Source organism: Mesocricetus auratus, unplaced genomic scaffold, assembly GCF_017639785.1.
Source record: "Mesocricetus auratus isolate SY011 unplaced genomic scaffold, BCM_Maur_2.0 Super-Scaffold_6731, whole genome shotgun sequence".
In the NCBI taxonomy this organism is placed as follows: Eukaryota; Metazoa; Chordata; class Mammalia; order Rodentia; family Cricetidae; genus Mesocricetus; species Mesocricetus auratus.
This window is the reverse complement of record NW_024429185.1, coordinates 1,591,803-1,619,645: the sequence shown is the minus strand read 5'-3', so window position 1 is coordinate 1,619,645 and position 27,843 is coordinate 1,591,803. Positions and strand designations below refer to the sequence as shown.

General features: G+C 54.0%; 1 protein-coding gene across 3 annotated transcripts; it reads left to right on the top strand.

Moving 5' to 3' along the window:
- Positions 1 to 30: 30 nt before the first annotated feature.
- Klhl26 (kelch like family member 26) lies at positions 31 to 27,774 on the top strand. Of its 3 annotated transcripts, XM_040742066.1 has the most exons (4): positions 64 to 165; positions 10,698 to 10,877; positions 20,588 to 20,770; positions 25,404 to 27,774. In XM_040742066.1, the coding sequence occupies exon 4, from the start codon at positions 25,408 to 25,410 to the stop codon at positions 26,983 to 26,985; it is 1,578 nt and encodes a 525-aa protein (XP_040598000.1). In that variant the 5' UTR covers positions 64 to 165; positions 10,698 to 10,877; positions 20,588 to 20,770; positions 25,404 to 25,407; the 3' UTR covers positions 26,986 to 27,774. The 3 variants fall into 3 exon arrangements, with proteins under 3 accessions (XP_005086189.1, XP_040598000.1, XP_040597999.1); XM_005086132.4 differs by lacking the exon at positions 10,698 to 10,877 and having other exon boundaries at positions 31 to 165; XM_040742065.1 differs by lacking the exon at positions 10,698 to 10,877 and having other exon boundaries at positions 77 to 573.
- The last annotated feature ends 69 nt before the right edge of the window (positions 27,775 to 27,843 follow it).

Sequence of the window (27,843 nt, the reverse complement as noted above, 5' to 3'; positions counted from 1 at the left end):
CACGCCCACACCCCGAGTCCCTCCCTCGTCCTCAGCAGGCCCCGCCCGCTGCCCCGGCCTCGGTCTCCCGGTCGGCGCGCGTCTCTGTCGCTCGGGCGCGCGGCGGAAGATGGCGGAGTCCGGTGGCGGCAGTGGCTCTGGCCAGAGTCCCGAGCGCCCGAGCAGGTGAGTCCCGCGCCTCCGTGGGCACGCACCTCTCGGCTGGGGCGCCGCCGACCTGGGACCGCCAGAGCGTGATCGTTCCGGGACTCCGGCTGCCACGGCCCTGAGCCAGCGTGCAGGCCTGAAAGCAGGCTGAGGCCCGGCGTCTGGGGGCCTGGGAAGGTGACAGACGCGGGAGGCTGTACGAAGACCTCGGGGCCCGGCGGGGGCCCAGGCGTGCCTGGAGGAGACACGGAAGCCACCTGGCGACCTCCACAGGCCCGATGCACAGGGAGCTGTCTAGGGGCCTGGCAGGGAACCCGAGGCCTGGGCATGTCTGCAGGGGGATATTGAGGCCAGTCACCTGGGGGCCTGGGCATGCCCGGGAGACCTCAACAGGTCCTGATTTGCAGGAAACTGTCCAGGGGCCTGGTAGGTGGACAAGGGACCTGAGCGTGTCTGGAGAGAACACTGGGGCGCGGTGGGGGATAAGTGTCCTGATGGACAGGGAGTCCCAAGGGTTGTGAGAGATGGGAGTCAGGTTTGGGGAACTCGAGCGAAAGGGTCTTGAGGGCGGAGTCTTTCTTTGAGATCCCTCCCTTCCATCTTCATTGGGTGCAAATCCCCCCCCAAAGGATTGAATAGGAGGTTTTGCCCTCAGATACTGGAGCCCATATCCATCTCTTTGGTCAGTGGGCTCCCTCTTTCTTGGTCAACTTCTGAAGAGGGTTCTTTGAACAGATGTCGTTAAATACTTGCTTTATTTTGGTTTTCCAAGTTGCTGTGTAGCTGAGGATAACATCCCACTGCAGACCAGACCGCCTCAACCCGGTGTCGGGGTGACAGGCATGCATCAGCATTCCTGGGTGTGGTCACAGGGTTTCCCTGGGCAGCACCTGCGGGCCTTGAACTTGCAAACTGCTGCTGCAGTGCGCCGCAGGTGATCGCACACTTGTGACCCGGGATCTGAAGGGGACTCTTAGGGAGCACCCTGCCTGGGGAGGCTGAGGAAGACATTCAGACGCTCCCTGCATTGTGAGTGTACAGGAGCCCGGAGCACGGTCCGTGTGACAGTGGTCCTCACGTGGGGCTCTGAGTCGGCATTGGGGCTGGAGGTCATTGCTGACTGGGGAAGCCCTGTCACCAAGAGGAGGCACAGACCCTGCCTGTTCCCAGAGGTGCTGACCGGCTCCTGGGAGGTTCAGTGTGAGCTCAGGGCCCAGCCAGGGACTCTGCACAGAAGAGTGACAGCTGCTGCAGAGTCAGAGAGTGGTGGGGACTGGAAGCCTGCAGTGGGCAGCATGGGGACATCGGGGAGTGTGTCTGTGAGTATGTGTTGTGTGTGCCTGGGTGCCTGTGGAGCCAGAAGCGTGAGCCTGATGGGGAGCTGCTGTGAGCTGCCCACTGTGGGTGCTGGGAACTGAACTTGGGTCGCCTGGAAGAACAGTGCATAACCTTAACTGCTGAGCTGGCTCCAGCCCCTTTTTTGGGGGGTGTTGAGACAGGGTTTCTCTGTAGCTTTGGAGGCTGTCCTAGAACTCACTCTGTAGATCAGGCTGGTCCAAACTCACAGAGACCCGCCTGCCTCTGCCTCCTGAGTTGCACCACCACCGCCCAGTGAGTTTTGTGGTTGTTTGAGTCAGGGTCTCACTTTGTAGTCCTCACTGGCCTGACATTTACATTTAGCACAGGCAGGCTTTGAACTCCTGACCTCTTGCCTTCAAGAGTGTTGGGATAGCAGGTGTGCACACCTCACCTAGCCTACTTCACTTCTTTAAGTTGTTTTTAATCAATTGCTGTTTGGAGATTTTCTTATCCTATGTGTGCTTTGCCTGCATTTCTCTGTGCACCGTGTGCTCTCCTGGTGTGCTTGGAGGCCACAAGAGGGCACTGGATCCCCTGGAACCGGAGTTTCAGATGTTGTGAGCCTCCGTGTTGTGGCTGGGAACTGAACCTGGTCCTCTGTGACAGCAGCCAGTGCTTCTCTAGCTGCCTCCAGCCTCCGATTTTCCTCTTTTTAAACGAGCAGTTTATTGACTTTATTGGTGTGCATCCAACCCCCACGTCCTTGTTTGCTTATTGTTATTAGTCACTTTAGATCTTTTTGATTGTTTGTTGTTGTTTTTGAGATGGGGTTTCTCTGTGTATCAGTACTGGCTGTCCTGGAACTTGCTCTGTAGACCAGGCTGGTCTCGAACTCACAGAGGTCCGCCTGCCTCTGCCTCCCTAGTGCTGGGATTAAAGGTGTGCGCCACCACTGCCGCAGACACGGTATTTTGATGGAGTTCCCAGTTCTAGATGTGTCAAGGCAGAAAGTGGCTGGTTATGCCCACAGCAGACAGACCACTATTCCCCAGTGGGATGTCCTGCGATCTTCGCATGTGTGGTCACAGCTAAAACTGGATGGCAGTTCTCCCAGCTTGTCAGGGTTGGCATTAAGTGCCCACTGAGCCATTTCCATGGCATTGTTTGTGTGTTTGTGTATGTGTAGTATATGTGTACAGTCAGAGGTCAATGTCAAGTGTCTTCCTCTGTCCCCCCTGCCCCCTTTAGCAATTGTCTGGAGAGGGTTTTGTTTTGGACAGGGTCTGCCACTGAGCCTGGGTTTGCCGTTTTGGTAATGGGATCCACTTGTCTTTTCCCCGGTGCTGAAGTTAGAGGCATTTGTCTCTATGCCTGGCTGGCTTTTGTTTATTTGTTTTTAATATGGGCACTGACCATCCAAATTTGCGCTTGTGTGGCAAGCATTTTTGTGACTGAGCCATCTTTACAGTCTCTTGGATTTTTGTTTTGTTTTTTTTCAGACAGAGTGTCATGTAGCTCAGCCCTCACAGTTGATACTTGGCTGAGACTGGACTTGAATTCTTTATCCCCTGCTCTATCTCTGTGGTTTTGGGATGACAGATGTATACCACCAAACCTAGCTAGGTTTTATCTTTTGAGGTGAAACTGTATAACACAAACTCTGCCCTTATCAGTGGACAGTTCTGTGGCAGTTAGCACATCCACAGAGAGACACTGTACATGTGTTAGCACATCCACAGAGAGACACTGTACATGTGTTAGCACATCCACAGAGACACTGTACATGTGTTAGCACATTCACAGAGACACTGTACATGTGTTAGCACATCCACAGAGAGACACTGTACATGTGTTAGCACATTCACAGAGACACTGTACATGTGTTAGCACATTCACAGAGACACTGTACATGTGTTAGCACATCCACAGAGAGATACTGTACATGTGTTAGCACATCCACAGAGACACTGTACATGTGTATACCCCATTGGTCCCTCCCCAACCTGGCAGCCCTGGACATTACACGTTGATGGGATTCCTTGAGGTGACCAAACCCATGCTCCCTCCCCTCGTGCCTCCTCCCCTCTCTGCTCCCTCCTCCTTTTCCTCCCTTCCCCCATCTCTCCACTCTCCATCTCTCCTAACAGCTCAGGCTCTATTAACTTCTGTCTCCAGTCTTGGGTTTGGGTTTTTTTGTTTTTGTTTTTTGTTTTGTTTTGTTGTTGTTGTTTTAGTTTTGAGACAGAGTTTCTTTGTGTAGCCCTGGCTGTCTTGGAACTTGCTTTGTAGGCCAGGCTGTCCTCAAATGCAGAGAGATCTGCCTGCCTCTGCCTCCTGAGTGCTTCGATTAAAGGCGTGGCCACCACCACCCTGCTTGTATTATTTTGTGTGAGACAGTGATTCCCTGTGCCACCACACCTGGTCTGCCTCATCCATCTTGAAATGCCACTTCCTCTGTGTGGCTCATTTCACCTTGCTTCCGGTGCATCTACATTGTGGCACAGATCAGTGTTTCATTCCTTTTCATGATCAAATAATATTCCAGTGTGTGGCTAATCACCATTTTATTTATATTGTTGCCACCTGGTGGATACCTCTGCTTGCTTATTTTTTTAAATAATTTTTAGAAGATTTGTTTATTGTTTGTATAGTATTCTATCTGCATGTATGTATACCTGCATGTATTCCTGTAGAGGGCAGCAGATCTCATTACACATGGTTGTGAGCCACCATGTGGTTGCTGGGAATTGAACTCAGGACCTCTGGAAGAACAGTCAGTGCTCTTAACCTCTGAGCCATCTCTCCAGCCCGTGTCTGCTTGTTTTTGTGGTGGTTGTCATTGTTTCTAACAATATCTCAGCCAAGAGCAGTACTGTCATGATACCTGTAATTTTAGCATTTAGGGAGATTGATTACTTCAAGTTTGAGGCCAGCCTGTGCTACATAGTGAGTCCAGGCTTGCTTGAGCTGCAGAGTGAGGCACAAAGGGGAGGGGAAGGAAACTGCCCTAGGGGCTGCTCAGTCGTGGAGGGCTTGCTTGGGACACAGGAAGCCCTGGTTCACACTAAGTAGCGAAGCCAGAGACTAACCAAACTAAGCTACCACCCTGAGTCTAGTCATTCATAAGCAAAGATGCTTGAGAGCAAGAGCTGGGGTGGCATCTGCTCTGCCCCTATGTCTCCCAGTGTCCCCCCACATCGTCATCGGAAGGTCAGAGCAGCAGAACCTTGGGGACACCGCACCAGGCTGACTGACATTCCTTTTCAGAAGCCCCGCCTGCCACGCCGTGCCATTGAAGAAACACTTTGGTCTCGGTGGGAATAGGCCACATCCTGCTCCCAGCTGTGGCTCCGGGTCTGTTTATTTGCCCACTGGTGCTGGTCACTGGCATTGAGGACCAGTAGGGCGTGTGTGTGACAAGTGGGTCTGTGTGCACGGTAGTGCGCTCTGTACAGAGTGGCGGGCAGTGCTCATGTGGTTTCTAGTGACCATCTTAGTCACTACCTGCTGCGATTTGGTGATTGTCCTCTCCCAGAGAGCCTTGTGGATGGCCAGTATGTGCTCTGGGCAACTGTCCTAGAGCCTGGGACACAGAGTGTGCTGGACTCATTTCTCCAACTTTCAGCCAGACCATCTCCTTCCAGGGAGTCAGACCTTCTTGGGGAGACACTTTGACCTCCCCAGGAGCAGGGACTCTGGCCTTGACTGTGTCACCATCTCTAGGGCAGTTCTGTAGCCTGGCAGGTCATTCCCTCATCTGCCCATGCAGGATGGTGTCAGTTGGCCATGCTGGGGGTGACATCTGTGTTTCCCACTATGTCCACCCACACTGCCCCCCATTATGTAACTTGTTTGTTCTGATTTCTCTCTTGACTACGGGAGAAGGAGAACCTGGCTTCCCTTTCCTTGTCTCTTGGGAGCAACAAACCCTGTTGCCTAGTGGAGCCTGTCATAATGTCTGAGTTGAAACTCAGTGGATTGCACGGCCACCAAGCTGGTGGCGGGCAGAGAGAAAGCCAGAGCTTGGCCCAGGAAACAAAGAGCACTTGTTCTGAGAGACTTCCTCCCAGGTTGAGCCTGGCCAGCTCCTCCTCCAGGGAACTGAAGGCTGAGCCACCAGGGCTGTAAAGATAGGGATTTCATGTGGCCATGAGAGGCCTGCCACTTGGCCTCTGGCCTCATTTGGAGGACAGGGACATGGGAAGTGGTAGCCAGAAGGCCTGTCATGGCTCAGTGAGCCAGGTTTGCCTAGATGTTCCCTTGATCGTCCTCACTAAGGCCAGAGCTTCTAAGGGCGGTTCTTCCCAGTGCTAGGAGGACTCTGGAGTCACTGTGGCCCCTGCGGAGGGATGGCAGTCAAGACAATGTTGCCACTTCACAGCTAGACCTTGGCCCTTGTCATGCAGGCAGGGAGTGGCCAGGGATTGTGTCCGTTTATGGGACATCCTATTATCCTGATGGCTGCTTCTCCACAGGGCTCACTGGGTGCCTGGGTGTCACTCACCACATCGTAGTCAGGGGAGACCAGGAGGAGGAGCACCCCTGAAGCATGGCCGCGCCTTGGCATGGCGACGGGGACGAGGGTGAACTGACTGGATAGGGACTGTGCTGAAGCCAGCCAGGACGCAGTAGCTAGACTATGGCAGCCTTTGAGCACCAGGGGCAACTTCCTTGCTGTTGGCATGGTTACTGGAAAGATCGGTTTACGGTTGGTTTTTTTGCTTTTGTTGTTTTTGAGACACGATTTCTCTGTGTAGCCCTGGCTGTCCTGGAACTCACTCTGTAGACCAGGTTGGCCTCAGACTCAGAGATCCGCCTGCCTCTGTCTCCCGAGTGCTGGGATTAAATGCGTATGCCGCTATGCCTGGCCCAAGAAAGGTTTTGTTAGTGGGACCAGTACCCTGTTGGCATGGAAGCCCTGGAAGTTTCCTTCCTTACCCTGGTCATGTTTTCTGCACCTGAGTATCGGGATGCAGGGCATCCGTGGAGAGAGACGGCTCAGGGGCCGTGGGGGCTGAGGAAGGGATGGGCGACATTGGGAAACTCTACTCTCAGCACAGCTGACAGCTGACCTGCAGTGGGTGTCTCTGGGTGTCCCTGGCTCCTGTGCTCTACACCAGGTGTGGACAGAAGACAACTAAGCAGTCACAGCAGGGGACTCAGACCCTGCTGTGTTTGAAAGCCTCTTGGGGGCCAGGGCGTGTGGGGCTGGGCAGTGACACCCTCAGCAGGATGGAGGCCATAGGCTCTTGGGTCTCCACACAGCTGAGGGCCAGGGGCTGGGAAATGAAGGTGTTCCCTCAGGGTGTGTGGGAGGCTGAGACTCTGGGCCTGCAGGAGCTGTGCTGTCTGCAAAGGTCTCGTGGACAGAGGTGGCCCAGGGCTGGGGCTCACAGTCTTGTCCCTTCCCGAAAGGCCCCTGGGGCTCTCTCTGCTCAGTGGACCTGGTGGAGGTGTGTGACTTCTTCCAGCCCAAGTAAAAGAAGTTAGCAGCCACCCAAGGCAGACCCCAGTCAGGGAGTCTTCCTGCGCTTACCAGCCGCCCTGCCCAAGCTCTTGGCCTGATTATAACGCATTGTTTCCAGCCTGGACCAGAAGAACCTTCCTAAGATCACACACCTGTCTGACACTTGCTGAGCTCAGTTTCTCACAGCAGAGCCTCTTCTTTTCCCTCAGCTGATGGCGACTCTGCATCCATAAACGGCCCAGTCTTATGTCCTCTGGGCATGTGCACCTGAAGCTAAGACCCCAGCAGCCAGCGTGGATGCTGAGAGCCAGTGGTCCAGAGCCATCACCCTTTATCTGGGAACAAGGGCTAAGGATGAGTAGGAAGAGAGTCCTGCAAACCTTCCCTTAGCTGGGAGTGAGTGAAGGAGCCGAGCTGTCCAGCTGCACGCAGTGGAGGTGGGGGCCTCGGGATCCCCAGGCAGCGGACCCCCCTGCTCTGGTAGCTGCTGTGCAGCTGTGCAGACCGGCTCTCTTAACACTTGTTAACCCCGGCCTGGCCCCTTCCGCGCCGCCCTGGCCAGCACACTTCCCGCACCCTGCGCATTGCCTAATGCTCAGCTGCCCGAGGCTGAGCATCCGCTGTGCCCAGGAGCAAAGGGAGCTCCAACTTCTGCAGGGTGAGTGCTTCTGGATTGAGCTCTAAGCCTGCAGGGTGCAACCTTCCAGCTTTTAAAGGGACTAGTTGGGGCGGGGAAGGGGGGTGGATTGAGGCTGAAGATGTTTTCTGACACCACAGCCATGAAATTCCACAGGGGTCAAAGCCAGGAACCGGGCGGGGCGTCTGGGCTGGATATCCGGAGCCTGCTCTCCAAGGGACGGGAGAATTTGAGCCCGGCTTGAAAGCAGAGAGCAAGAGTAGAGATGTGGGTCTCCCGGAATCTCCCGCCACTCTCCCGCCACCTGCATGGTCGGTGCTGGGCTGGGTGGGGTAGCTGCCAGGGGACAGGCATCCAGAGAGCCACTGAAGCCCCAGGTAGCCTCTCCTCTCCTCAGCAGCCACTGTGTGCTGGCAGGGGAGAGCTTCTGGTCACACCCTGCCTCCCGTCTGTGTCCCTCCAGTGTGTCTGGTAGAGTGATCTGGGACACACACACACGCCACATGTCGCTGGTCCACAGTATGGATTCCACCCCGTGACCATCAGCCTTCAGCACCTCAGGGGGTGTGGGTCCATGTTGGCAGCTTTCTAAGGGCTCTTTGGGGTCAGAGTGGAGCAAGCCGCCCTGGCATCGCTGCTACCCACGTCCATCAGCTAGCCTGCCAGCATGGACAAGCCTCTGGTGCTGGCTGATTGGCAGTCTGCCTCTAGACCCCCGTGAGACCTTGTGTCGGGGAGTCTGGTGGAGGGTGTTAGAGCGGGCACCTGATGTCTGAGTTCCAGGCCACATCTGACTCCATATTAGGACCCTGTCTGGAGACAGCCAGCCTGACCAGCAAGAAGGTTCAGCAGGTGGCGGCCCTTGCCATCGCGCCCTGCCTAGGATCCCGGTGGCAGAGGGGCAGACTGACTTCCATACGCACGCCTTGGCACGTGTGTATAGATATACAGGCACACTGGGGGATCTCAGAGGATCTGCGTTCCCTCTCCCTAGCCCACTTGCTGGTCTGAGCTTGCACACCCCTCCACATCTGGAAGTGCCTAAGAAGTCCCAGAGAATGCCAGGTGGTGGTGGCATGTGTCTTTAATCCTAGAACTCAGGAGTTTGAGGCCAGTCTGGTCACGGAGTGAGTTCTGGGACAGCCAGGGCTACACAGAGAAACCCTGTCTAGAAAAACAGAAAGAATTCTGATAGCCTCAGGTGGGTCACTCCCTCATCTCATCAATCACTGTGGCCAGGGCTCCCGGAGGCTGTGGTTGGCCAGGCAAGGTCTACCCGATCCCCTGCATGGCAGAGAGCAGGGGCTGGGTCCCTATCCCAGCAGAGTGTACGAGGCCAGGCTGAGGGGGAAGAAGACGTTTGCCCCTGGGCTGTAGTTAGGGTTCTGGGGTTTTGCAGGCTGGGGTGGCCTAGCATGTACCCATATGTCCCATCAGTGCTGCCAAGGACAACAGTTGTTGCTCTCCTTCACTGAAAGAGGGGCACAGTGAGGGCTGAGGCCACTCATCAGAGTGAGGGAGCTCCAGGGCTGCATCTCACTCGCCATTTGGCTGGACCTTGGCACAGGCACCTCTCTGGGCTGTGAGGGGACTGACAGCATATGGGGCTTGGATAGTGGGGTTCACCGCAAGCCGCTGGGAGTGCAGGCTGATGGGTCAGGGTAGGGGAGCTGACGACTTCACATGTGTGAGGGAGGGCATAGAGGCCATGCTTAGAAACGGTCCCACATTGGAGTGCATGCTACCTAAGCACACATTCACCGGCCCTCTAATCCAGCACCTTTATACGCACCCACTGTCCAAGGGGCTTCACTGTGACAGGAGAAAGAGCCCTTCTGACTGGCCTCCAGAGCTCCCGTTTCAGCCATGGGGAGCCAGGCGAGGTGCAGATAGATGGAGTTCTGAATGGAACAGGGAGCAGGGAAGACAGCCAGGCAGGGCAGCCCAGGAGTCTCCCAAGTGGCTGGTGGCTTCTTCCTCATCTCCAGGGGTCTCCCTCATCAAGCGATGGGGTGCCTAGTGGGGCACATTACATTCTCCCTCTGGGGCGAAGCTCGGGTGCTCGGCCCCCTCTGAGCTCTGGCCCAACCCAGCTGGGCCTTGTGTCTCAGCAATGTCCTGTGCCTGCTGTGGGGTTGTGGGAGCTGGGGTCTGAGCTGGGAAGGAGTCCTCGTGGTTGCTGTGTGTCTTGGGCAAGTGTGAGCTCTGAGCTCAGAGGGTTTCCTCTTCATGGTCGCAGGGCAGCGAGGGAGCCAGTCAGGACTGCGTGCCCCCTCACAGCCTGCAAAGTGTGTCTCTGTGGAGGGTATTCTCTCGGTATTGTCCAGCTGTGAGTCCAGATAACAAGCTGTGGACAGAGGACTTGACACAGCTCATAGACTTCAGCCTGGTCTTCTAAGGGGCTTCTGCCTGCCCCTCCCAAGTTCTGGGTTTCTTTTTTCACAGGCCAGCCTGGAGCAGGCCTACAGCAGGTGCCCCCCCGCATTAGAGGTGAACCCAGAAAAGAGGGCTGCCACTGCCGGAGGAGGGAGCAGGCTGTAGGCTGGGAGCCAAGCAGCATCCCAGGGGAGGGCTCGCTGACGTGAGTGAGTGGGGGCCGCTGGCTTGCTTGTCTCTAGCTGGCGGGAAGTGCCAGAGCACAATGAGTTGATCCTGTAGCTGGAGTGCTGTGCCCAGAGCTAGGAAATATTGGGTAACCATGACAACAGGACCGGGTGGGCGTGCTGGACCCCAGAGCTTTACACCCTCTGCCTTGGTAGTTGGGGCCAGAGCCACTTGGATGTTGGTAGGGACATAATGCTGTCTGGACAGGAAGATGAGGTACCTAAAGCCAGGGTAGGTTCCTCTACCTCGGTTCTCCTATATTATTATTATTTTGGTTTTTCAAGACAGGGTTTCTCAGTGGCCGGCTGTTGGTGGAGCATGCCTTTAATTCCAGCACTCAGGAGGCTGAGGCAGGAGGATGTCTAAATTCGAGGCCAGCCTGGTCTACAGAGGGAGTTCCAGAACAGCCTCCAAAACAATACAGAGAAACTCTGTCTCAAAAAACCAAATAAAAAGACAGGGTTTCCCTGTGTAGTCCTGGAATTTGCTCTGTAATCCAGGCTAGCCTTGAACTCACACAGATCCTCCTGCCTCTGCCTCCAGAGTGCTGGGATAAAGGTGTGTGCTACCACCGGGGAAGAGTCTGAGAGTGGTCGGAGAGGTCAGAGAGTTGAGGACCCAGTGAGAAGCAGCCCCAGGCCACCATGCTCCACATACCCTGAGCCCACGCATCCCTCATCCAGGTCCCCATCTGCTGACATGCCACTGTCGTCTGCCATTCAGGTATTTGCCCCGTTCCTGCCATTCAGGCTCTCTGGGAATGGTCTTGAAGATGTCTAGGGTCCTGTTGCTGATCTGAGGTGGCCAACTTGACATTGTGCTGTTCTCTGAAGCTCTGTCCCCCTTGCAGTTCAGGGACCAAGGGCGGGGCAGCAGTGTGACTGGGGCATGAGCCCGCCAGCCGAGTCTGCTCCAGCGAGCCCCATGAACAATAAAAGTGAAATTGGCTTTCCAAGTGGAAGTGGCCGAGTTGGGGGAGCAGGAGCCAGCGTCAGAACAGGGTGTGTGAGGGGGCGGGCTGCACACTGCGTGGGGTGGGAATGGATTTTACTACACCCCAAAGAAATGTTTCCGTGAAATTCCCTCTTGTTTTTGCCTGTTTTGGATGTCCCAAGAAAATGGTTCTGGGGTTTGGGAAGCTGGCCTCGAGGACAAGGCCCTCAGCTGGGTAGGGGCTGGGGCCAGTGTCCCCTGCCAGCTCCCAGCTCCCAATGCCGCTTGAGGCTCTGGTCACACAGCTGGTGTGGCAGGGCGCTGGGCTCTTCTCTAGCTGCCCGCTCTGACACGATGTCCTCAGAACAGGCTTGGAGGTGAGTTCCCATAGAGTGGGAACTGGCGATTCAGGCTGGGGTTCCCACACCCAGCTCCCCAAACAGGTGGTCCCCTCAGGGTCAAAGTGTGTGCTGTGTCCAGCACAGGCGTGGCCCCTGCCTGGGTGTCTTGGGCAGTACTGGGAAAGCGTGGAGGCAGGGGGATGGCAGGATGACTGGGCCTGGGCCAGGCCTGAGGAGGAATGTGAGGCTACTCTGAGGCCAAATCTAGGCTGAGGTGCAGCCAGGGTGGGTGGTGAGTGGCCTCTGGAGACTGTCCAGTCTGGGCCTGCTGACGCACTGGTGCTGTGACTCATGGCCCGGCCACTGTGACTCGGATGGTGGTGCTGTGACTCATGGACCGGCCACTATGACTCGGATGGTTGTCTGGAGATTCAGACTGGCTCAGGGAGTCCCACCATGTGGCCGCCCACTGTCTAGAATTGTTCTGAGTAATGGGTCCCCCCTCCTCCCAGTGTGGTCCTGCCGCTGGTGGAGGTGACCTTAGTCACAGTCCAGGCGGACAACCCTCTTGTCTGTCCATCCCTACTCTAGCTTTGTACTATGGGAGCTTGGAGCACCTCAGGGCAGCTCAGCCAGGAGGGACAGGAGCTCAGCACAGGTGTCACTGGCCACATCTGCTGCTTCTGCCTTCCAGGCCCAGGCCACCCATTTCCTTGGGGGACCTAGACTCTGGTCACCTCTTTGGGTCCCCGTTTAAAACAAATTAATTACATTTATTTTCTCCTCCTGCCTCTGTGTATACATGTGTACACATGACATTGTGTGCTTGTACAAGTCAGAGGATGACCCGGGAGAGTCATCCCTGTCCTGTGTGGGTCCTAGAGATGATGAGCGTGACAGGGTTGTGGCCAGCTTTGGTCCCTACCACCTTTTTTTCCCCAAGGAAGGAAACAGCAGAGGCCTCGGGGAGACGGACACCATCCTTCCTACCTGGGGCAGTGCCGTCCGGCTCCTTTGCCCTCCCAGGCAGTCCTCATACCAGCTGTGCCCTGAGCACTCTGCCACCTGAGGGTGTCTGTCACCTGTCCTATTGCCTGTGTCCTCGGGAGCAGCCACGGGTAGATAGTATTTGAAGAAAAATGGGTCCACGCTATATATACAGGCCTTTCATTAAAAACCAAAAACAAAACCAACCCTTTGTTAGTCTTTGGTACTTTCATACATGTTGTGATCCTATGCACCCCCAACTTCTCCACCCCTACTCTCTTTGCACGCGTATGTGTGTGTGCACGCATACGCAGTTGAGTCCAGTTACTGCTGCCTGCTGGAATGCGGCTGAGCCTGTTGGCTCTTGCTTTTGTACAGGGAACCATTGGTTTCCAAGTGCAGTCACCACGGCGTGTCGGGGACGGCGCTTCACAGCCCCCCTCATCCACAGGGCTCCCCAAGTCTAGAGAGTCCGGGCCCAGCACACAGTCATGTACTCTGCACTAACTGCTGCCCAGCTTTTGTGGTCATGTGTGAGCAGTGCTAGTCCCAGAGTGTGGACAGAAGCATCATTCTGAGAGCAGTTTGGAATCATGTCTGTTTAACAAGACCACTGCAATAGGACCCTCCACCCCACAGGACAACAGCTTCTGGCTTGGGTTCCTTCCCGTGGAGCGAGTCACGGGTCCAGTCAGAGCCAGCGGTTGTTGAACCTGAGGCTGTCAAGCCCTAGTGCACCAGTGACTCGCAGCTGACAGGCTAGTACAGGATCAGCCCCGGGTGAGAAGGCCGTTGTTTCCCATGACCAAATGGCACCTTGGGCGCTGCTGAAGCTAGGCAGCAACAGCCTCTCCTTCCTTGTTATTCCTCACATGAAGCACACTGCGTGTAGATTTATTTTACTATTTTATTTATTTTAATGTCACGTGGAGATGACAGAAAGTGGGTTAGGGGTGACAGGGGCATCATGATGTAGGAACACGAGTGTGTGTGGGTTTTGTTGTCCATGGGTTGCAGGTTCCATTCCTCACAGGTTCCAAGTGACAGCCCTTTGCAGATGCGAAGGCTCAGTGTGGCCCTGCTGAGGCATGAACTCCTGCTAGCCTCACGTGTCCTCTCAGGTCTCAAGGGCTCTGCTTCCTTTCCTGTTAACCCTCAGTTCCCAGCCTCTACAACATCCTTTATTCATTTACTTATGTGTTTATTCATGCCTGAAAGTCTGTGTACCACATGTATGCAGTTCCTGCTAAGTCCAGAAGAGGGTGCCAGATCCCCTGGAACTGGAGTTAGAGATGGTTGTGAGCCTCCTTGTGGTGCTGGGAACGGAACCCATGTCCTCTTCAAGAGTTGCAGGGCTCTTAACCACTGAGCCATCTCTCCAGCCCCAAGCACCTTTCATTAGGATGCAGGCTTTGCATTAATTTAATGATACTGTTTTACATATGGAGAATCTGTTAAGAGAAGCTTTTTCCTTGCTAGCCACTTTGGTTTATCCCCCGCCAGTCGCCTGGGCTCTGCCGCGCCAGCCTGGTTCTAGATCCGCATGAGTCCCAAATAAACACACAGGAGGCTATATTAATTATGAAGCTGTTGGCCTTGCTTGTTTCTTACTGGCTAGCTCTGACTTAAGTAATTACCCCATAATTGTTAATCCAAGTATGTCTCTTACCGGAGAATAGTTCCGGGCTCCTACCCCATGCGTTACATCTTGAACTCTCTTGTGTTTCCCCTTCCCAGAATCCTCCTCGACTCCTAGTCCCTCCTATCTAGGTTTTCTATTGGCTAGACAGTACTTTATTGACAAATCCACAGGCAAATAACAGGACTTCCCCCAACATCTCCTCTTTTCTGTTTAAACAAAAGAAAGGTCTTAATTTTAACATAGTCAAATTGTATATGACAGAACAGTTATCAAGTAAGAACATAGTTACAATATTTTAGCAAGATTTAAAGAAAATATCATCCATACCATCCTTGTGAGTTCAAAGTTCTATATGTAACTTATCTTTTATCATAACTAAGGAAAACTATAATTATAACTATCTGTCTTCAACTCCATCAAAGACCACAGAAGGATAACATATAAACACTAGGATTGACAGAGGTATCTTACTGCCTGGACAGTCACCCGAAGTTCCTCTGTAACGTTGGGGCATCCATCTTCAGCCCATAGGCCACAATGTGTCTGGAACACTTCTCAGCAAAGCAGGAAATTTCAAACTGTCTATCTGCATTGACAGTCTATCATTCATTTTTCTTTGTCCTGCAGAAAGTCTCGCGGACTCTTCCATGAAGCAGGAACCCTGTAAGACTGAGTTCAGCATTCACTTTCCTGTGGGTCCTGCATGTCCAGTTTATACAGCAACAGTCAGTCTAGGCAAGAGCAGTTTCTTGCCCAAATGGCTAATCTTGCCATGTTGAAAGCAAACTCCATAACAAGTTTCTTCGATGCCCATCTTCCTCTCAGACGTAATTGGTGCTACCAGGAGAAGACATTTCTCATTGTTAAGAAAAACCCTAAGCCATTTTAAATGCCATTTTCTGAAGGTCTTTGAGAGGTTTGAAGACTGTTTATATATCACAAATATATTTCTGTATATCTAGAAAATCTAACTTATTTAACTAGAAATTCTATTATAAGTAACTATCTATAGTCTATTCAATTATGCATTACGTTGTAAAAGATCAGTATAAGCACAATACTTAATCAAGAGGAGAAATATAAGCATCACAAAATTGACCTTGATTTTGTCTCAATAAATGAAAAACAATACCCATACCATAATTCCCCTTTTTACCATTAAAAAAGATTGGCTGTGATCACTAGCCAATTATAAACAATCCCATTTAAATGAAAACAAAGATTTATAAACAAGATGGGAATTGGGACGTCGCTCATTCCAAACTGCTTCCTGCTGGAAGGGGGCGCCGTTCATACCATGGGGATCATGACAAAACTCAGAAACCTGTATAAGTCCATATTTTCGGGGTCTGTAAAACTGCATCATCTTAGCTGTTTCAATTGTTGGAACACCTGGTCCACTGCTTCTGGGGGTCTTGGTTCGTCAAACCACAAAAGCCTGGAAGGAATCCTTAGCTTTTCATTTTCTGTAGAAACATAAATAAAAACTCCTTTTCCAAGTAACATATCCTTACACTTAAATTTTGAAGTCAAGGCATTTTTAAAAGATAGAAGTTGGATTAATTCAGCAGCATTTATAATCAAGTGTACTTTAGCAGCAGTTCCTTCCTGAGCAAGCAAAAAACTGAAAAACACAATAGCGTACAGTATCCAGACTCTCTGTGTATTTTCCATCTTTACGTGGCTTATTTATTTATCTATTATTACTTTATTTCTTTCACTTTCATTTATTTTTCTCTGAGACAGGGTTTCTCTTTGGAAACCTGCCTGCCTCTGCCTCTGGAGCAATCCTACCGGCATGCGCCACCACAACGCCGGCTTTTGTATTTATTTACCACTTTGTCGTTTCAGTTTCTCTCTCAATCTCACATATATTTTTAAACACACTGTAAACCTTTAGAAGTTTTTCTTTATCCAAGTCTGACTTTACTGTAAATCTTTATGTTTTTCTGGCCACGTGTCTTATCTGTAAAACCGTGGCTGTTTTAAACTGCCGTTTCAAGATGGCGGGCATAAGCGTGATTTCAGCTTACCGCCTCAGTCCATGTTGACATCCAGCAAAAGCTGCCACTTCCAGCTGTACGTACACACTTTTCAATCGTTAGCAGAGTCTCTTAAAACAACCTTGCTGGGTTTTTTTTTTTTTCTTTTTATGCCGAGTCAGGAAGACTCCGGTAAGCAAGCCGCGTGAATCTCGGCTTGTCGCTAGCAAAACAGAGCACACCTGAGAAAAATGCTGCTACCAAAAATCTGTGCTTCTCTCTGTTCTTCTGTTTCTAAAATTCCTTTAAAGCTTTTGTCATTCTGCGTGGAAATTCATGATCCCACTCCTGATCACCATTTTGTTAAGAGAAGCTTTTTCTTTTGCTAGCCACTTTGGTTTATCCCCCCGCCAGTCGCCTGGGCTCTGCCGCGCCAGCCTGGTTCTAGATCCGCATGAGTCCCAAATAAACACACAGGAGGCTATATTAATTATGAAGCTGTTGGCCTTGCTTGTTTCTTACTGGCTAGCTCTGACTTAAGTAATTACCCCATAATTGTTAATCCAAGTATGTCTCTTACCGGAGAATAGTTCCGGGCTCCTACCCCATGCGTTACATCTTGAACTCTCTTGTGTTTCCCCTTCCCAGAATCCTCCTCGACTCCTAGTCCCTCCTATCTAGGTTTTCTATTGGCTAGACAGTACTTTATTGACAAATCCACAGGCAAATAACAGGACTTCCCCCAACAGAATCACAGTAGCTCAGTGTCCAAAACCTCCTGTCCCAAGTCTCCCTGAACTAAGGAAATGTCCCTAGGTGACTGTGGAAGTCTTTGCCTCTGGGTCTGTTTGTCCCTCTCCAGGAGGTCTGTGGGCTGGAGGAGCACAGTGATTCCAGAGGCTTGCTCCTTTGACAGCTGAGGAAAGTTGACCCAGTGTGTCATAGAGGGTTCTTACCAATTAAGCCACTGGTTTTTGTTTTGTTTTGACTTTTCAAGACAGGGTTTCTCTGTAGCTTTGTAGACCAGGCTGGCCTCGAACTCACAGAGATCCGCCTGCCTCTGCCTCCCGAGTGCTGGGATTAAAGGCATGCCCACCAACGCCCAGCTGTCCACTGGTCTTTTAAGAAATTACTATTATTGCACTTATTTGTGTTTGGGGGTGGGGCATGCGCCTCGACGCCTGTGGAGTCAGTGTCTCCCTGCAGCATGCGAGGTCAGGGACTGAAGTCGGCATCAAGCTTGGCCACAAGCTCCTTTACCTACCATGCCATCTTGCCTTCCCCACCTGTCCTTATGTGCAGGATGCACAGCTGCATTGTGGCCCCAAGGGTATGTCTCCCCTCCCCCAGGCCATTCATCTGGTGTATACACACATGCCCTGTGTTCCCCTGCTCCTCCTAAAGCCTGTGAAATCACAAGGTAGGGTCATGTGTGTGAATGGGTGACTGAATTAATGATGCAGGCTAAGAAGAGGACCTGGACTCAGTAGCCTCGGGGTCTGGCTTGGTCTACCCAAATGCGCAGGTGCCCCGGAGAAGTTAGAAGCTGCTCTGCCTAGGGGTCACTGCTGCTAGTGGCCCTCAGAGCTACCCCTCAGAGCTGTTGGCTCAGCCTGTCTCAGGATTGTGTGTATACCAACCCTCAACATGTAAAAGCCAGGGTCCCTACAGTAGGGACCCTGATGCCCAGGGACAGCCAACCTGTGAGTCTCGACTTATTGCATTGATTTATTTTGGGGAAATGGGTACCTATCCATGTGCAGAGGTCACAGGACAACCTACATTAAGTCTGATCTCAATGGCTTGTGGCTTCCTGGGGTCAAACTTGGCAGCTTCCCCATTAGCCACCATGCTGACTTTTGCTTTGTTCACTGAGGCAGGCTTTTTCCAGCTCCAGGTGGCAGTGAACTTGCAGCAATCCTGTCTCCTAACCCTGTGGGCTTGGAAGGCAGGGCTGCACTGCATCAGATAGATTCAGCAAGCCTGTGCTCTCACGGGCTCCATGGGCACAAACCCAGAAGCCTCAGTGTCTCCCTCAGCGGGGTAGCACAGATACACCAGCTCCAGCTCCACACAGCTCTGGCTTGGTTCCTGTTCCTCAGCTCTTAATGCCATGGCTCCATCTGCAGTTGGGACAGGAAGCTGGGCCTGTGTGCGCTGATGACCACTGGCCCTGCTGCACAGACGATTTATCCACTGAGTGTCTCAGTTTCGTCAGATCCTTGTGGGTCATGAGGGATGTCGTTAGGAGCATAAGAGTTCCCTGGTGAGGGTGGCCCTGGACCCTTGATCTGTGATGGAGCCCAGGAGCCGCAGGTCTGTTGGGGACTTGGAATCAGAGAGTGGGGTCTCAGACTGCCACAGTAGCCTGGCCAGAATGCCATTGTGCTCAAAGAAGACAGAGGTGGCTGCTAAGATTGGCATTCTCCACCTGGTCCAGGGGAGACCACATGACAGACCAGGGTCTTGGATGTGCATGGACCCCTTCCCTCCCCGACCCCAGCAGCCAGGTGCCTGTATTTCTGGCCAGTCTCCGAGGCTTTGACATGAGGTGGTGATCCTGGGGTTCCCTGCCACTCTCAGGACTCATGGCTTCCTTCCCAGGGCAGCCTGTACCTCTGCACACCACAGATCCTTACTCTGGGCGTGAGGCACCTTATCAATGTGGCGGTGCCCCACCCCGAGTGTCTCCAACCTTCCGCCCGAGGGTCTCCAAGGACCGCCAAACTGGGCAGCCGGCCAGGGGTTGTGGGAGCCGGTGCCCTGTGCAGCTTCTGCAGCTCAGAAGGCTCCTTATTTGGGGACTGGTGGGAAGGGGGTCCCGGACGGCCCTCCTCATTTCTCGGAAAACCCAGTGCCCCACATTCCTGGCCCAAGAATGGAAGGGCAGGTCCCAAAGGGTCAATGGTCCTGAGAGAGAAGAGAGAGGAGAGAGGAGAGAGGAGAGAGGGGAGAGAGAGAGAGAGAGAGAGAGAGAGAGAGAGAGAGAGAGAGAGAGAGAGAGAGAGAGAGAGAGAGAGAGAGAGAGAGGAGAGAGCGCTCAGCCTCAGCAGTGGAGGGTGGTGACGGGTTCTGTGGGTGTGTGGGTTGGGTGGAGCTCGCTCCCAGCAGCACTGCCCCCCTTCTCCGAGGGTGGGGCATTACATGAAGAACTTCAGCAAAGGCGTTGAAGGGAACAGCAGAGGGGCTGCTCGGAGCTGTGTGAAGTAAGCTGATTCCAGGGAATGGGGACAGGACACTAAGGGGATATGCTTGTCTTTTGGTTTTCCTTGTTCTGTGTTAGACAGTCTCTCTGTGTATCCCTGACTGTCCTGCAACTCACTCTGTAGCCCAGGCTGGCCTTTAATTCATAGAGACCCGCCCGCCTCTGCCTCCCGAGGGCTGGATTAAAGGCGTGCGTCATCACACCCCACTAATTTGTGTTTATGAAACAGGTTCTCATATAGCCCTGGCTGTCATTAAACTCACACCGCTGTAGATGGAAGCCTTTATGTGTTCCGCCCAGCCCCCTGGAGCAGCCTCTTTCCCACTCGAAAGTCCCTGTATCCGCTTATGAAATAACACTCTGGAGCTTAATAGTAATAAAAATTGTTTAGCCAGGTGTTGGTGGTGCACACCTTTAATCCCAGCACTCGGGAGGCAGAGGCAGGCGGATCTCTGTGAGTTCAAGACCAGCCTGGTCTACAAAGCGAATTCCAGGACAACCTCCAAAGCCATAGAGAAACTGTGTCTTGAAAAACCAATAAATAAATAAATAAAATAAAAATTGTTTGGCCGATGGCCCAGGCATATACCGACTAGCTGTCATAATTAAGTCAACCCATTTCTATTGATGTGTGTATGGCACGTTGCTCCTTTGGTGGTTCCGTGGTGTCTCCCTGACTCCGCCTTCCTTCTCTTAGTGTTTGTTTGGATTTCCCACCTAGCTGTGTTTTCCTGTCCATTGGCTGAAACAGCTTTACTCATCAGCCAGTAAAAGGGACGCACATTCGCAGCATAGAGAAGGACATCCCACACCATCTCCCTTTTCTGTCTAAATAAAAAAGGAAGGTCTTAATTTTCACATAATAAAATTATATATCATAAAACAGTTATCAAGCAAGAATTACAGTTACAATATTTAGTCTGTCTGTATTTGACAAATTTAAGAAAATACTCTGTCTATCGTAGCTGAGGATGACCTTGAATTCCTGATCTTATTTCTGCTGCCAGAGTTCTGTGATGACAGCCCCTCACTGGGGGATCCTAGGCAGCGGCTTCACCCCTGAGCTATGCCCTAAGGCATCCCGTTTTCAGGTGGACAGTCTTCCAGTATTTCCTGTATGGCGCAGGCTTAGCCTCTACCTTGTTTCTGGACTTCTCAATCCTTCCACAAGATTGTGCGTTTAATGGTCCCTTCCCCTTCTCCCTCCTGTGCCAAATACTCTGTGTCCTCCCCCGTGTGGGCTGCTTCTGTCACTCAGTACTACAGTTCCAAGTGTCCTCCATGTGAATGTGTGTGTCCCACTTGGAGATCTCTGAGCCCTGTCTCCTCTGCTGTCTTTGCAGCCTGGCTGACAGGAGTGGGACCCTCAAGTGCACCTTCTCAGCAGCCGGCCATAGCACCGGCCTCCTGCAGGGCCTGGCTGCTCTCCGTGCACAGGGCCAGCTGCTCGACGTGGTCCTCACTGTCGACAGTGAGCCCTTCCCTGCACACAAGGTGGTCCTGGCAGCCTGTAGTGACTACTTTAGGTAAGCCTGGCCCTGGGAACTGGAGTTCACGTTTCTGCCACCTTTGCGGGGACCTCTTTGTTTTAAAGACACTGTTTTATTATACAGCTTGTATTAGCCGAAGACTCACAGTGCCTCCCCATCTTCTAAGTTTCCTTTATTTTCCAGTCCTGGCACATGCTGAGTAAGCATTCTGCACCACGCTGAACCCTTAGGTCCCCCTCTCTTTTTAATTTGTTTTGTTTTTTGAGACAGAGTTTCTCTGTGTAGTCCTGGCTGTCCTGGAACTCGATATGTGGACCAGGCTGGCCTTGAACTCACAGAGATCTGCCTGCCTCTGCCTCCCAAGTGCTGAGATTACAGTGTGTGCCACCAATGCCCAGCTTCTTTTTAAATTTTTATTTCCTTTTCATGTGTGTGTATGCCTGTGTGACGTGAGCCATGGTGCACATCCATGTGTGACGTGAGCCATGGTGTGCATCCATGTGTGACGTGAGCCATGGTGTGCATGCATGTATGACGTGAGCCATGGTGCGCATGTGTGTGTGACGTGAGCCATGGTGTGCATGCATGTGTGTGTGACGTGAGCCATGGTGTGCATGCATGCGTGTATGACGTGAGCCATGGTGCGCATGTGTGTGTGACGTGAGCCATGGTGTGCATGCATGTGTGTGTGACGTGAGCCATGGTGTGCATGCATGCGTGTATGACGTGAGCCATGGTGTGCATGCATGCGTGTGTGACGTGAGCCATGGTGTGCATGCATGTGTGTGTGACGTGAGCCATGGTGCGCATGTGTGTGTGATGTGAGCCATGGTGTGCATGCATGTGTGACGTGAGCCGTGGTGCGCATGCGTGTGTGTGTGATGTGAGCCATGGTGTGCATGCATGTGTGTGTGATGTGAGCCATGGTGTGCATGCATGTGTGATGTGAGCCATGGTGTGCATGCATGCGTGTGTGACGTGAGCCATGGTGTGCATGCATGTGTGTGTGACGTGAGCCATGGTGCGCATGTGTGTGTGATGTGAGCCATGGTGTGCATGCATGTGTGACGTGAGCCATGGTGTGCATGCATGTGTGTGTGACGTGAGCCATGGTGTGCATGCATGCGTGTGTGATGTGAGCCATGGTGCGCATGCATGCGTGTGTGATGTGAGCCATGGTGCGCATGTGTGTGTGACGTGAGCCATGGTGTGCATGCATGTGTGTGTGATGTCAGCCATGGTGTGCATGCATGTGTGTGTGACGTGAGCCATGGTGTGCATGCATGTGTGTGTGACGTGAGCCATGGTGTGCATGCATGTGTGTGTGACGTGAGCCATGGTGTGCATGCATGTGTGTGTGACGTGAGCCATGGTGTGCATGCATGCGTGTGTGACGTGAGCCATGGTGTGCATGCATGCGTGTGTGACGTGAGCCATGGTGTGCATGCATGTGTGTGTGACGTGAGCCATGGTGTGCATGCATGTGTGACGTGAGCCATGGTGTGCATGCATGCGTGTGTGACGTGAGCCATGGTGTGCATGCATGTGTGACGTGAGCCATGGTGTGCATGCATGCGTGTGTGACGTGAGCCATGGTGTGCATGCATGTGTGTGTGACGTGAGCCATGGTGCGCATGTGTGTGTGATGTGAGCCATGGTGTGCATGCATGCGTGTGTGACGTGAGCCATGGTGTGCATGCATGCGTGTGTGACGTGAGCCATGGTGTGCATGCATGTGTGTGTGACGTGAGCCATGGTGTGCATGCATGTGTGACGTGAGCCATGGTGTGCATGCATGCGTGTGTGATGTGAGCCATGGTGCGCATGCATGCGTGTGTGATGTGAGCCATGGTGCGCATGTGTGTGTGACGTGAGCCATGGTGTGCATGCATGTGTGTGTGATGTAAGCCATGGTGTGCATGCATGTGTGTGTGACGTGAGCCATGGTGTGCATGCATGTGTGTGTGACGTAAGCCATGGTGTGCATGCATGTGTGTGTGACGTGAGCCATGGTGTGCATGCATGTGTGTGTGACGTGAGCCATGGTGTGCATGCATGTGTGTGTGACGTGAGCCATGGTGTGCATGCATGTGTGTGTGACGTGAGCCATGGTGTGCATGCATGCGTGTGTGACGTGAGCCATGGTGTGCATGCATGCGTGTGTGACGTGAGCCATGGTGTGCATGCATGCGTGTGTGACGTGAGCCATGGTGTGCATGCATGCGTGTGTGACGTGAGCCATGGTGTGCATGCATGTGTGTGTGACGTGAGCCATGGTGTGCATGCATGTGTGACGTGAGCCATGGTGTGCATGCATGCGTGTGTGACGTGAGCCATGGTGTGCATGCATGTGTGACGTGAGCCATGGTGTGCATGCATGCGTGTGTGACGTGAGCCATGGTGTGCATGCATGTGTGTGTGACGTGAGCCATGGTGTGCATGCATGTGTGTGTGACGTGAGCCATGGTGTGCATGCATGCGTGTGTGACGTGAGCCATGGTGTGCATGCATGTGTGTGTGACGTGAGCCATGGTGTGCATGCATGTGTGTGTGACGTGAGCCATGGTGTGCATGCATGCGTGTGTGATGTGAGCCATGGTGCGCATGTGTGTGACGTGAGCCATGGTGTGCATGCATGTGTGTGTGACGTGAGCCATGGTGTGCATGCATGTGTGTGTGACGTGAGCCATGGTGTGCATGCATGTGTGTGTGACGTGAGCCATGGTGTGCATGCATGTGTGTGTGACGTGAGCCATGGTGTGCATGCATGTGTGTGTGACGTGAGCCATGGTGTGCATGCATGTGTGTGTGACGTGAGCCATGGTGTGCATGCATGTGTGTGTGACGTGAGCCATGGTGTGCATGCATGTGTGTGTGACGTGAGCCATGGTGTGCATGCATGCGTGTGTGATGTGAGCCATGGTGTGCATGCATGTGTGATGTGAGCCATGGTGTGCATGCATGCGTGTGTGATGTAAGCCATGGTGTGCATGCGTGTGTGATGTGAACCATGGTGTGCATGTGGAGAGTGGAGGGCATTGCAGACGTCAGTTCTCTCTATCGTTTCACTGTGTGGGTTCTGGGGCTCAAACTCAGCTGTCAGGTGTAGCGACAAGTGCCTTAACCCACTGAGCTATCCTGCAGGCTTGCCTGCCCCCATCCCTTTTTCTCTCTTGAGACGGGACGGATCTCATGTAGCCCAGGCTAGCCTCACACTCACAATGTAGCCCAAGATGCCCATGAGCCCCTGATTTTCTCTCTGCTTCCTCCTCCACGAGTGCTCAGGCAGGCACTGCACCAGCTCAGCCCCCCTTCCTAGCCCCTCATTCGATACATGCTGTATGGCAGGCACTGGTGTAGGCCATGTGTGCAGCAAGAATTAAGTAGTAATGAGTCCCTTGCTGCCATCAAGTCCCCTCCAAGTCACTGAAGCAAACGGCTGAGGGACTGGAGGGACATGAGAGCCGTGGTGTCCTGTGGTGTCTGCGTGGGGCTCCTCTTGTCACTGTGGCCTCAGGCCTGCAGTGACACGTGGGTGTCTGCTTTCCCCTGCTCTGGCACTGGTCAGAACTAAAGGCCCGGTGGAGCTGCTGGTTAGGGGATTCCTCCCGGCAGGGGTGGACGCTGAGCCTCCTTCTCCCCCAGCTGTGACCCCATTCTAAGAGGACTTGCCACCCAGGTGTAGGCACTGGGCCTCATGTCCCTCTCGGCCCAGCCGCCCTCCCTGGGGCTCAGTGAAGCCATTCTGGGGAGCTGCTGCAGCCAAGCCAATTGGGGCATCGATGCTATTTTTACTCTGGATTTGGGGGCGGGTGGGCGGCCCAGCCAGCAGTGCCTTTTAAAGGCACCCCGCTCTGGCAATGCAACCCATGAGGCCTTAAAAGGCAAAACTCTATCCCGTCGTCTGGCCTCTTTTCTCTCTCAAGTGTCCAAGGGCTGGTGGGGACTCTGAAGGACAGGCAGGGGCTGGGAGCTGGTCCTGGCGTGACCTGAGCCTAGGCTGCATGGAGCACCACTGTGGGGAGGGGTCTCTTTGATGATGGGGTGCCGCCCCCTTTCTGGCAGCTATCAGTTGGGAGGGCTGCTCTGAAATGACAGAATGCCACTCAGGGACTCCTATGGACCCTTTGAGCACAAGCCAGTGCTTTCCTTCCTGCGGGAAGCTGAGGCTTGACCCCAAGCCTCCCAGAGCCCCTGTGTATGGGCCTTGATCCTCTCAACAGCTGTCACATGGCTCCAGAGACCCCTAGCAGAGGTCTCACACAGGCTGAGGACTGAGGTGATTCTGGGCCATGTCTGAGCACAAGTCAGCTCTCTGGAGCTATTCCCCAAAGACAGCAGAAATGGACACAGTCCTTATGGGCAGGGACCTCTTGGGACCTTCACAACAGGCTGGGGGAACAGGGCCGGCCCTTGACAGGTTACAGGCTGGGGAGGTTGGTTGTGCCTGCAAGGAGCCCTGGGTTCTGGTAGTGGGGGGAAGCACAGGCTGGCCCTGTCTCTGGAGCTCAAGGCAGCAGGTAGCTGCACATCTGCGGCTGCCATCTCTTCGAGAGAGCCACGGGTCAGCCTTGGGGGCGGTGCCGGCAGTAATGGCTGGCTCCCACAGCTGCACACGGTCAGAGAGGCTGAGGTAGGGCCTGCTCACACGTGCTGTTGCCACCTCCAGGGCCATGTTCACCGGCGGCATGCGCGAGGCCAGCCAGGCGGCCATCCAGCTGCAGGGTGTGTCTGCACGAGGCCTGCGCCACATCATTGACTTTGCCTACAGTGCAGAGGTGACACTGGACCTGGACTGCGTGCAGGATGTGCTGGGCGCTGCTGTATTCCTGCAGATGCTGCCAGTGGTGGAGCTGTGCGAGGACTTCCTGAAAGCCGCCATGAGCGTGGAGACATGCCTGCACATCGGCCAGATGGCCACCACCTTCAGCCTGGCATCGCTACGGGAGTCGGTAGACGCCTTCACCTTCCGACACTTCCTGCAGATTGCGGCAGAGGAGGACTTCCTGCGCCTGCCACTTGAGCGCCTTGTCTTCTTCCTGCAGAGTAACCGGCTGCAGAGCTGCGCCGAGATTGACCTGTTCCGTGCTGCAGTGCGCTGGCTGCAGCATGATCCAGCCCGCCGTGCCCGGGCCAGCCTCGTGCTGCGCCACGTGCGCTTCCCGCTCATGCAGCCCTCGGAGCTGGTGGACAGCGTGCAGACACTCGACGTCATGCTGGACGACGCCCTGTGTCGCCAGTATCTGCTGGAGGCCTTCAGCTACCACGTGCTGCCCTGTCGCCAGCATGACATGCAGTCACCGCGTACGGCGGTACGTTCGGATGTAGCTTCCCTGGTGGCCTTCGGAGGCACGCCCTATACTGACAGCGACCGAGCGGTCAGCAACAAGGTGTTCCAGCTGCCTGAGCCTGGGGCCCGCCACTTCCGCGAGCTCACGGAGATGGAGCTGGGCTGCAGCCACGCGGGCGTGGCTGTGCTAGATAACTTCGTGTACGTGGCAGGCGGCCAGCACCTGCAGCACCGCAGCGGCGAGGGCGCTGTGGACGCCTGCTATCGCTACGACCCGCAGCGCAATCGCTGGTTGCGGCTGCGGGCACTGCACGAGAGCCGAGTGCAGTTCCAGCTCACAGCGCTGGGTGGGCTGCTGTATGCCACGGGCGGTCGCAATCGCGCAGGCAGCCTGGCTTCCGTGGAGCGCTACTGCCCGCGCCGTGACAGCTGGGACTTCGCCTGTCCGCTCAAGCGGCGCACTTGGGGCCATGCGGGCGCTGCAGCTGCTGGCCGCCTCTACATCTCAGGCGGCTATGGTGTCTCTGCTGAGGACAAGAAAGCACTGCAGTGCTATGATCCTGCGACTGACCGCTGGGAACCCAGGGCGCCCATGCGCGAGCCCCGCGTGCTGCATGCTATGCTGGGGGCCGCTGGCCGCATCTACGCCCTAGGCGGCCGCATGGACCACGTGGACCGCTGTTTCGATGTGCTGGCGGTGGAGTACTATGTGCCCGATGCCGACCAGTGGACTAGCGTGGCCCCTATGCGCGCCGGCCAGTCGGAGGCTGGCTGCTGCCTGCTGGAGAGGAAGATCTACATCGTGGGTGGTTACAACTGGAGGTTAAACAACGTCACGGGCATTGTGCAGGTGTACAACACCGAGACAGACGAGTGGGAGAGAGACCTGCACTTCCCCGAGTCTTTCGCGGGCATCGCTTGCGCGGCTGTCCTGCTTCCCCGCGCCGGTCACGGGAGGTAGCTCTGATCCCAGCCTGGCTGTGTTCCCCACGAGTGTCGGAGCCCTAGTACTGGGGGCCCCCACCTCTCAACCCTGAGCCAGCAGAGCCATCTGGTCTCAGAGGTTTGCTCGCCACGGCAGCTACTGCCCAACGTGTGTCTGCTCTGTCCTGTGTGGCTCAACCTCTGTTTCCCTCAACCCTGGCCAGACACTCAGAAGTAAGCTTGTAGATGCAAAATAGCCAAGTCCCCATGGGAACCGCCCCTGGCTGGCGAAAATCCCTGCCGGCCACCAAGCCTGACAACACAGTTATATCTTGGGACCCACGAGGCAGAAAGAGAAAGCGACTTCTTAGAATTGCCCTCTGATCTCCACGTGGGCACACAATCGAGTGTAATTTAAGATTGTCCATCAGCTCTCCTGGTGCCTGGGCAGCATTCAGGATGCAGGAGCCAGAGGGAGCCCCAGAGGCACCCTGACAGGTGGCAGGTACAGAGACACATGTCTTTACCCCCAGTTTCCTGGCCCTCCTTGATGTGTGCACTCCAGGGGTACACTCCAGAAGCATCCCCAAGAGGCTCTCTGGTCTCTACGTGTGTCATCTGCCTTTATAAGAAGACAGCCAAGTGAGTTCAGTGGCCTGTTCCAGTGCTCTGGAGGCTGGGGTGGGGGGATTATTGCAGGTTCTAGGCCAGCCAGGGCCACTGAGAGCAATCTTGTCTCAGAACAAAAGTCAGCTGTGTCAGGTGTGCCTGTCTTTCTGCAAGAGTAACCTGAGGTTGTGGAGGAAAATAAATGACCTGTCTACCATGCTGGCTGCAGATGGATACACTCGGGGTCTGACACACTCATGGGCCCTGGACTCTGGGGTGGGGAGTT

Excerpts from the sequence above, each read along its gene's own strand:
- Klhl26 (XM_005086132.4), top strand. The coding sequence starts at position 110 with ATGGCGGAGTCCGGTGGCGGCAGTGGCTCTGGCCAGAGTCCCGAGCGC. Across the intron at positions 166-20,587 it reads AGTCCCGAGCGCCCGAGCAG|CCTGGCTGACAGGAGTGGGA; the intron begins GTGAGTCCCGCG and ends CTGTCTTTGCAG. Across the intron at positions 20,771-25,403 it reads GCCTGTAGTGACTACTTTAG|GGCCATGTTCACCGGCGGCA; the intron begins GTAAGCCTGGCC and ends TGCCACCTCCAG.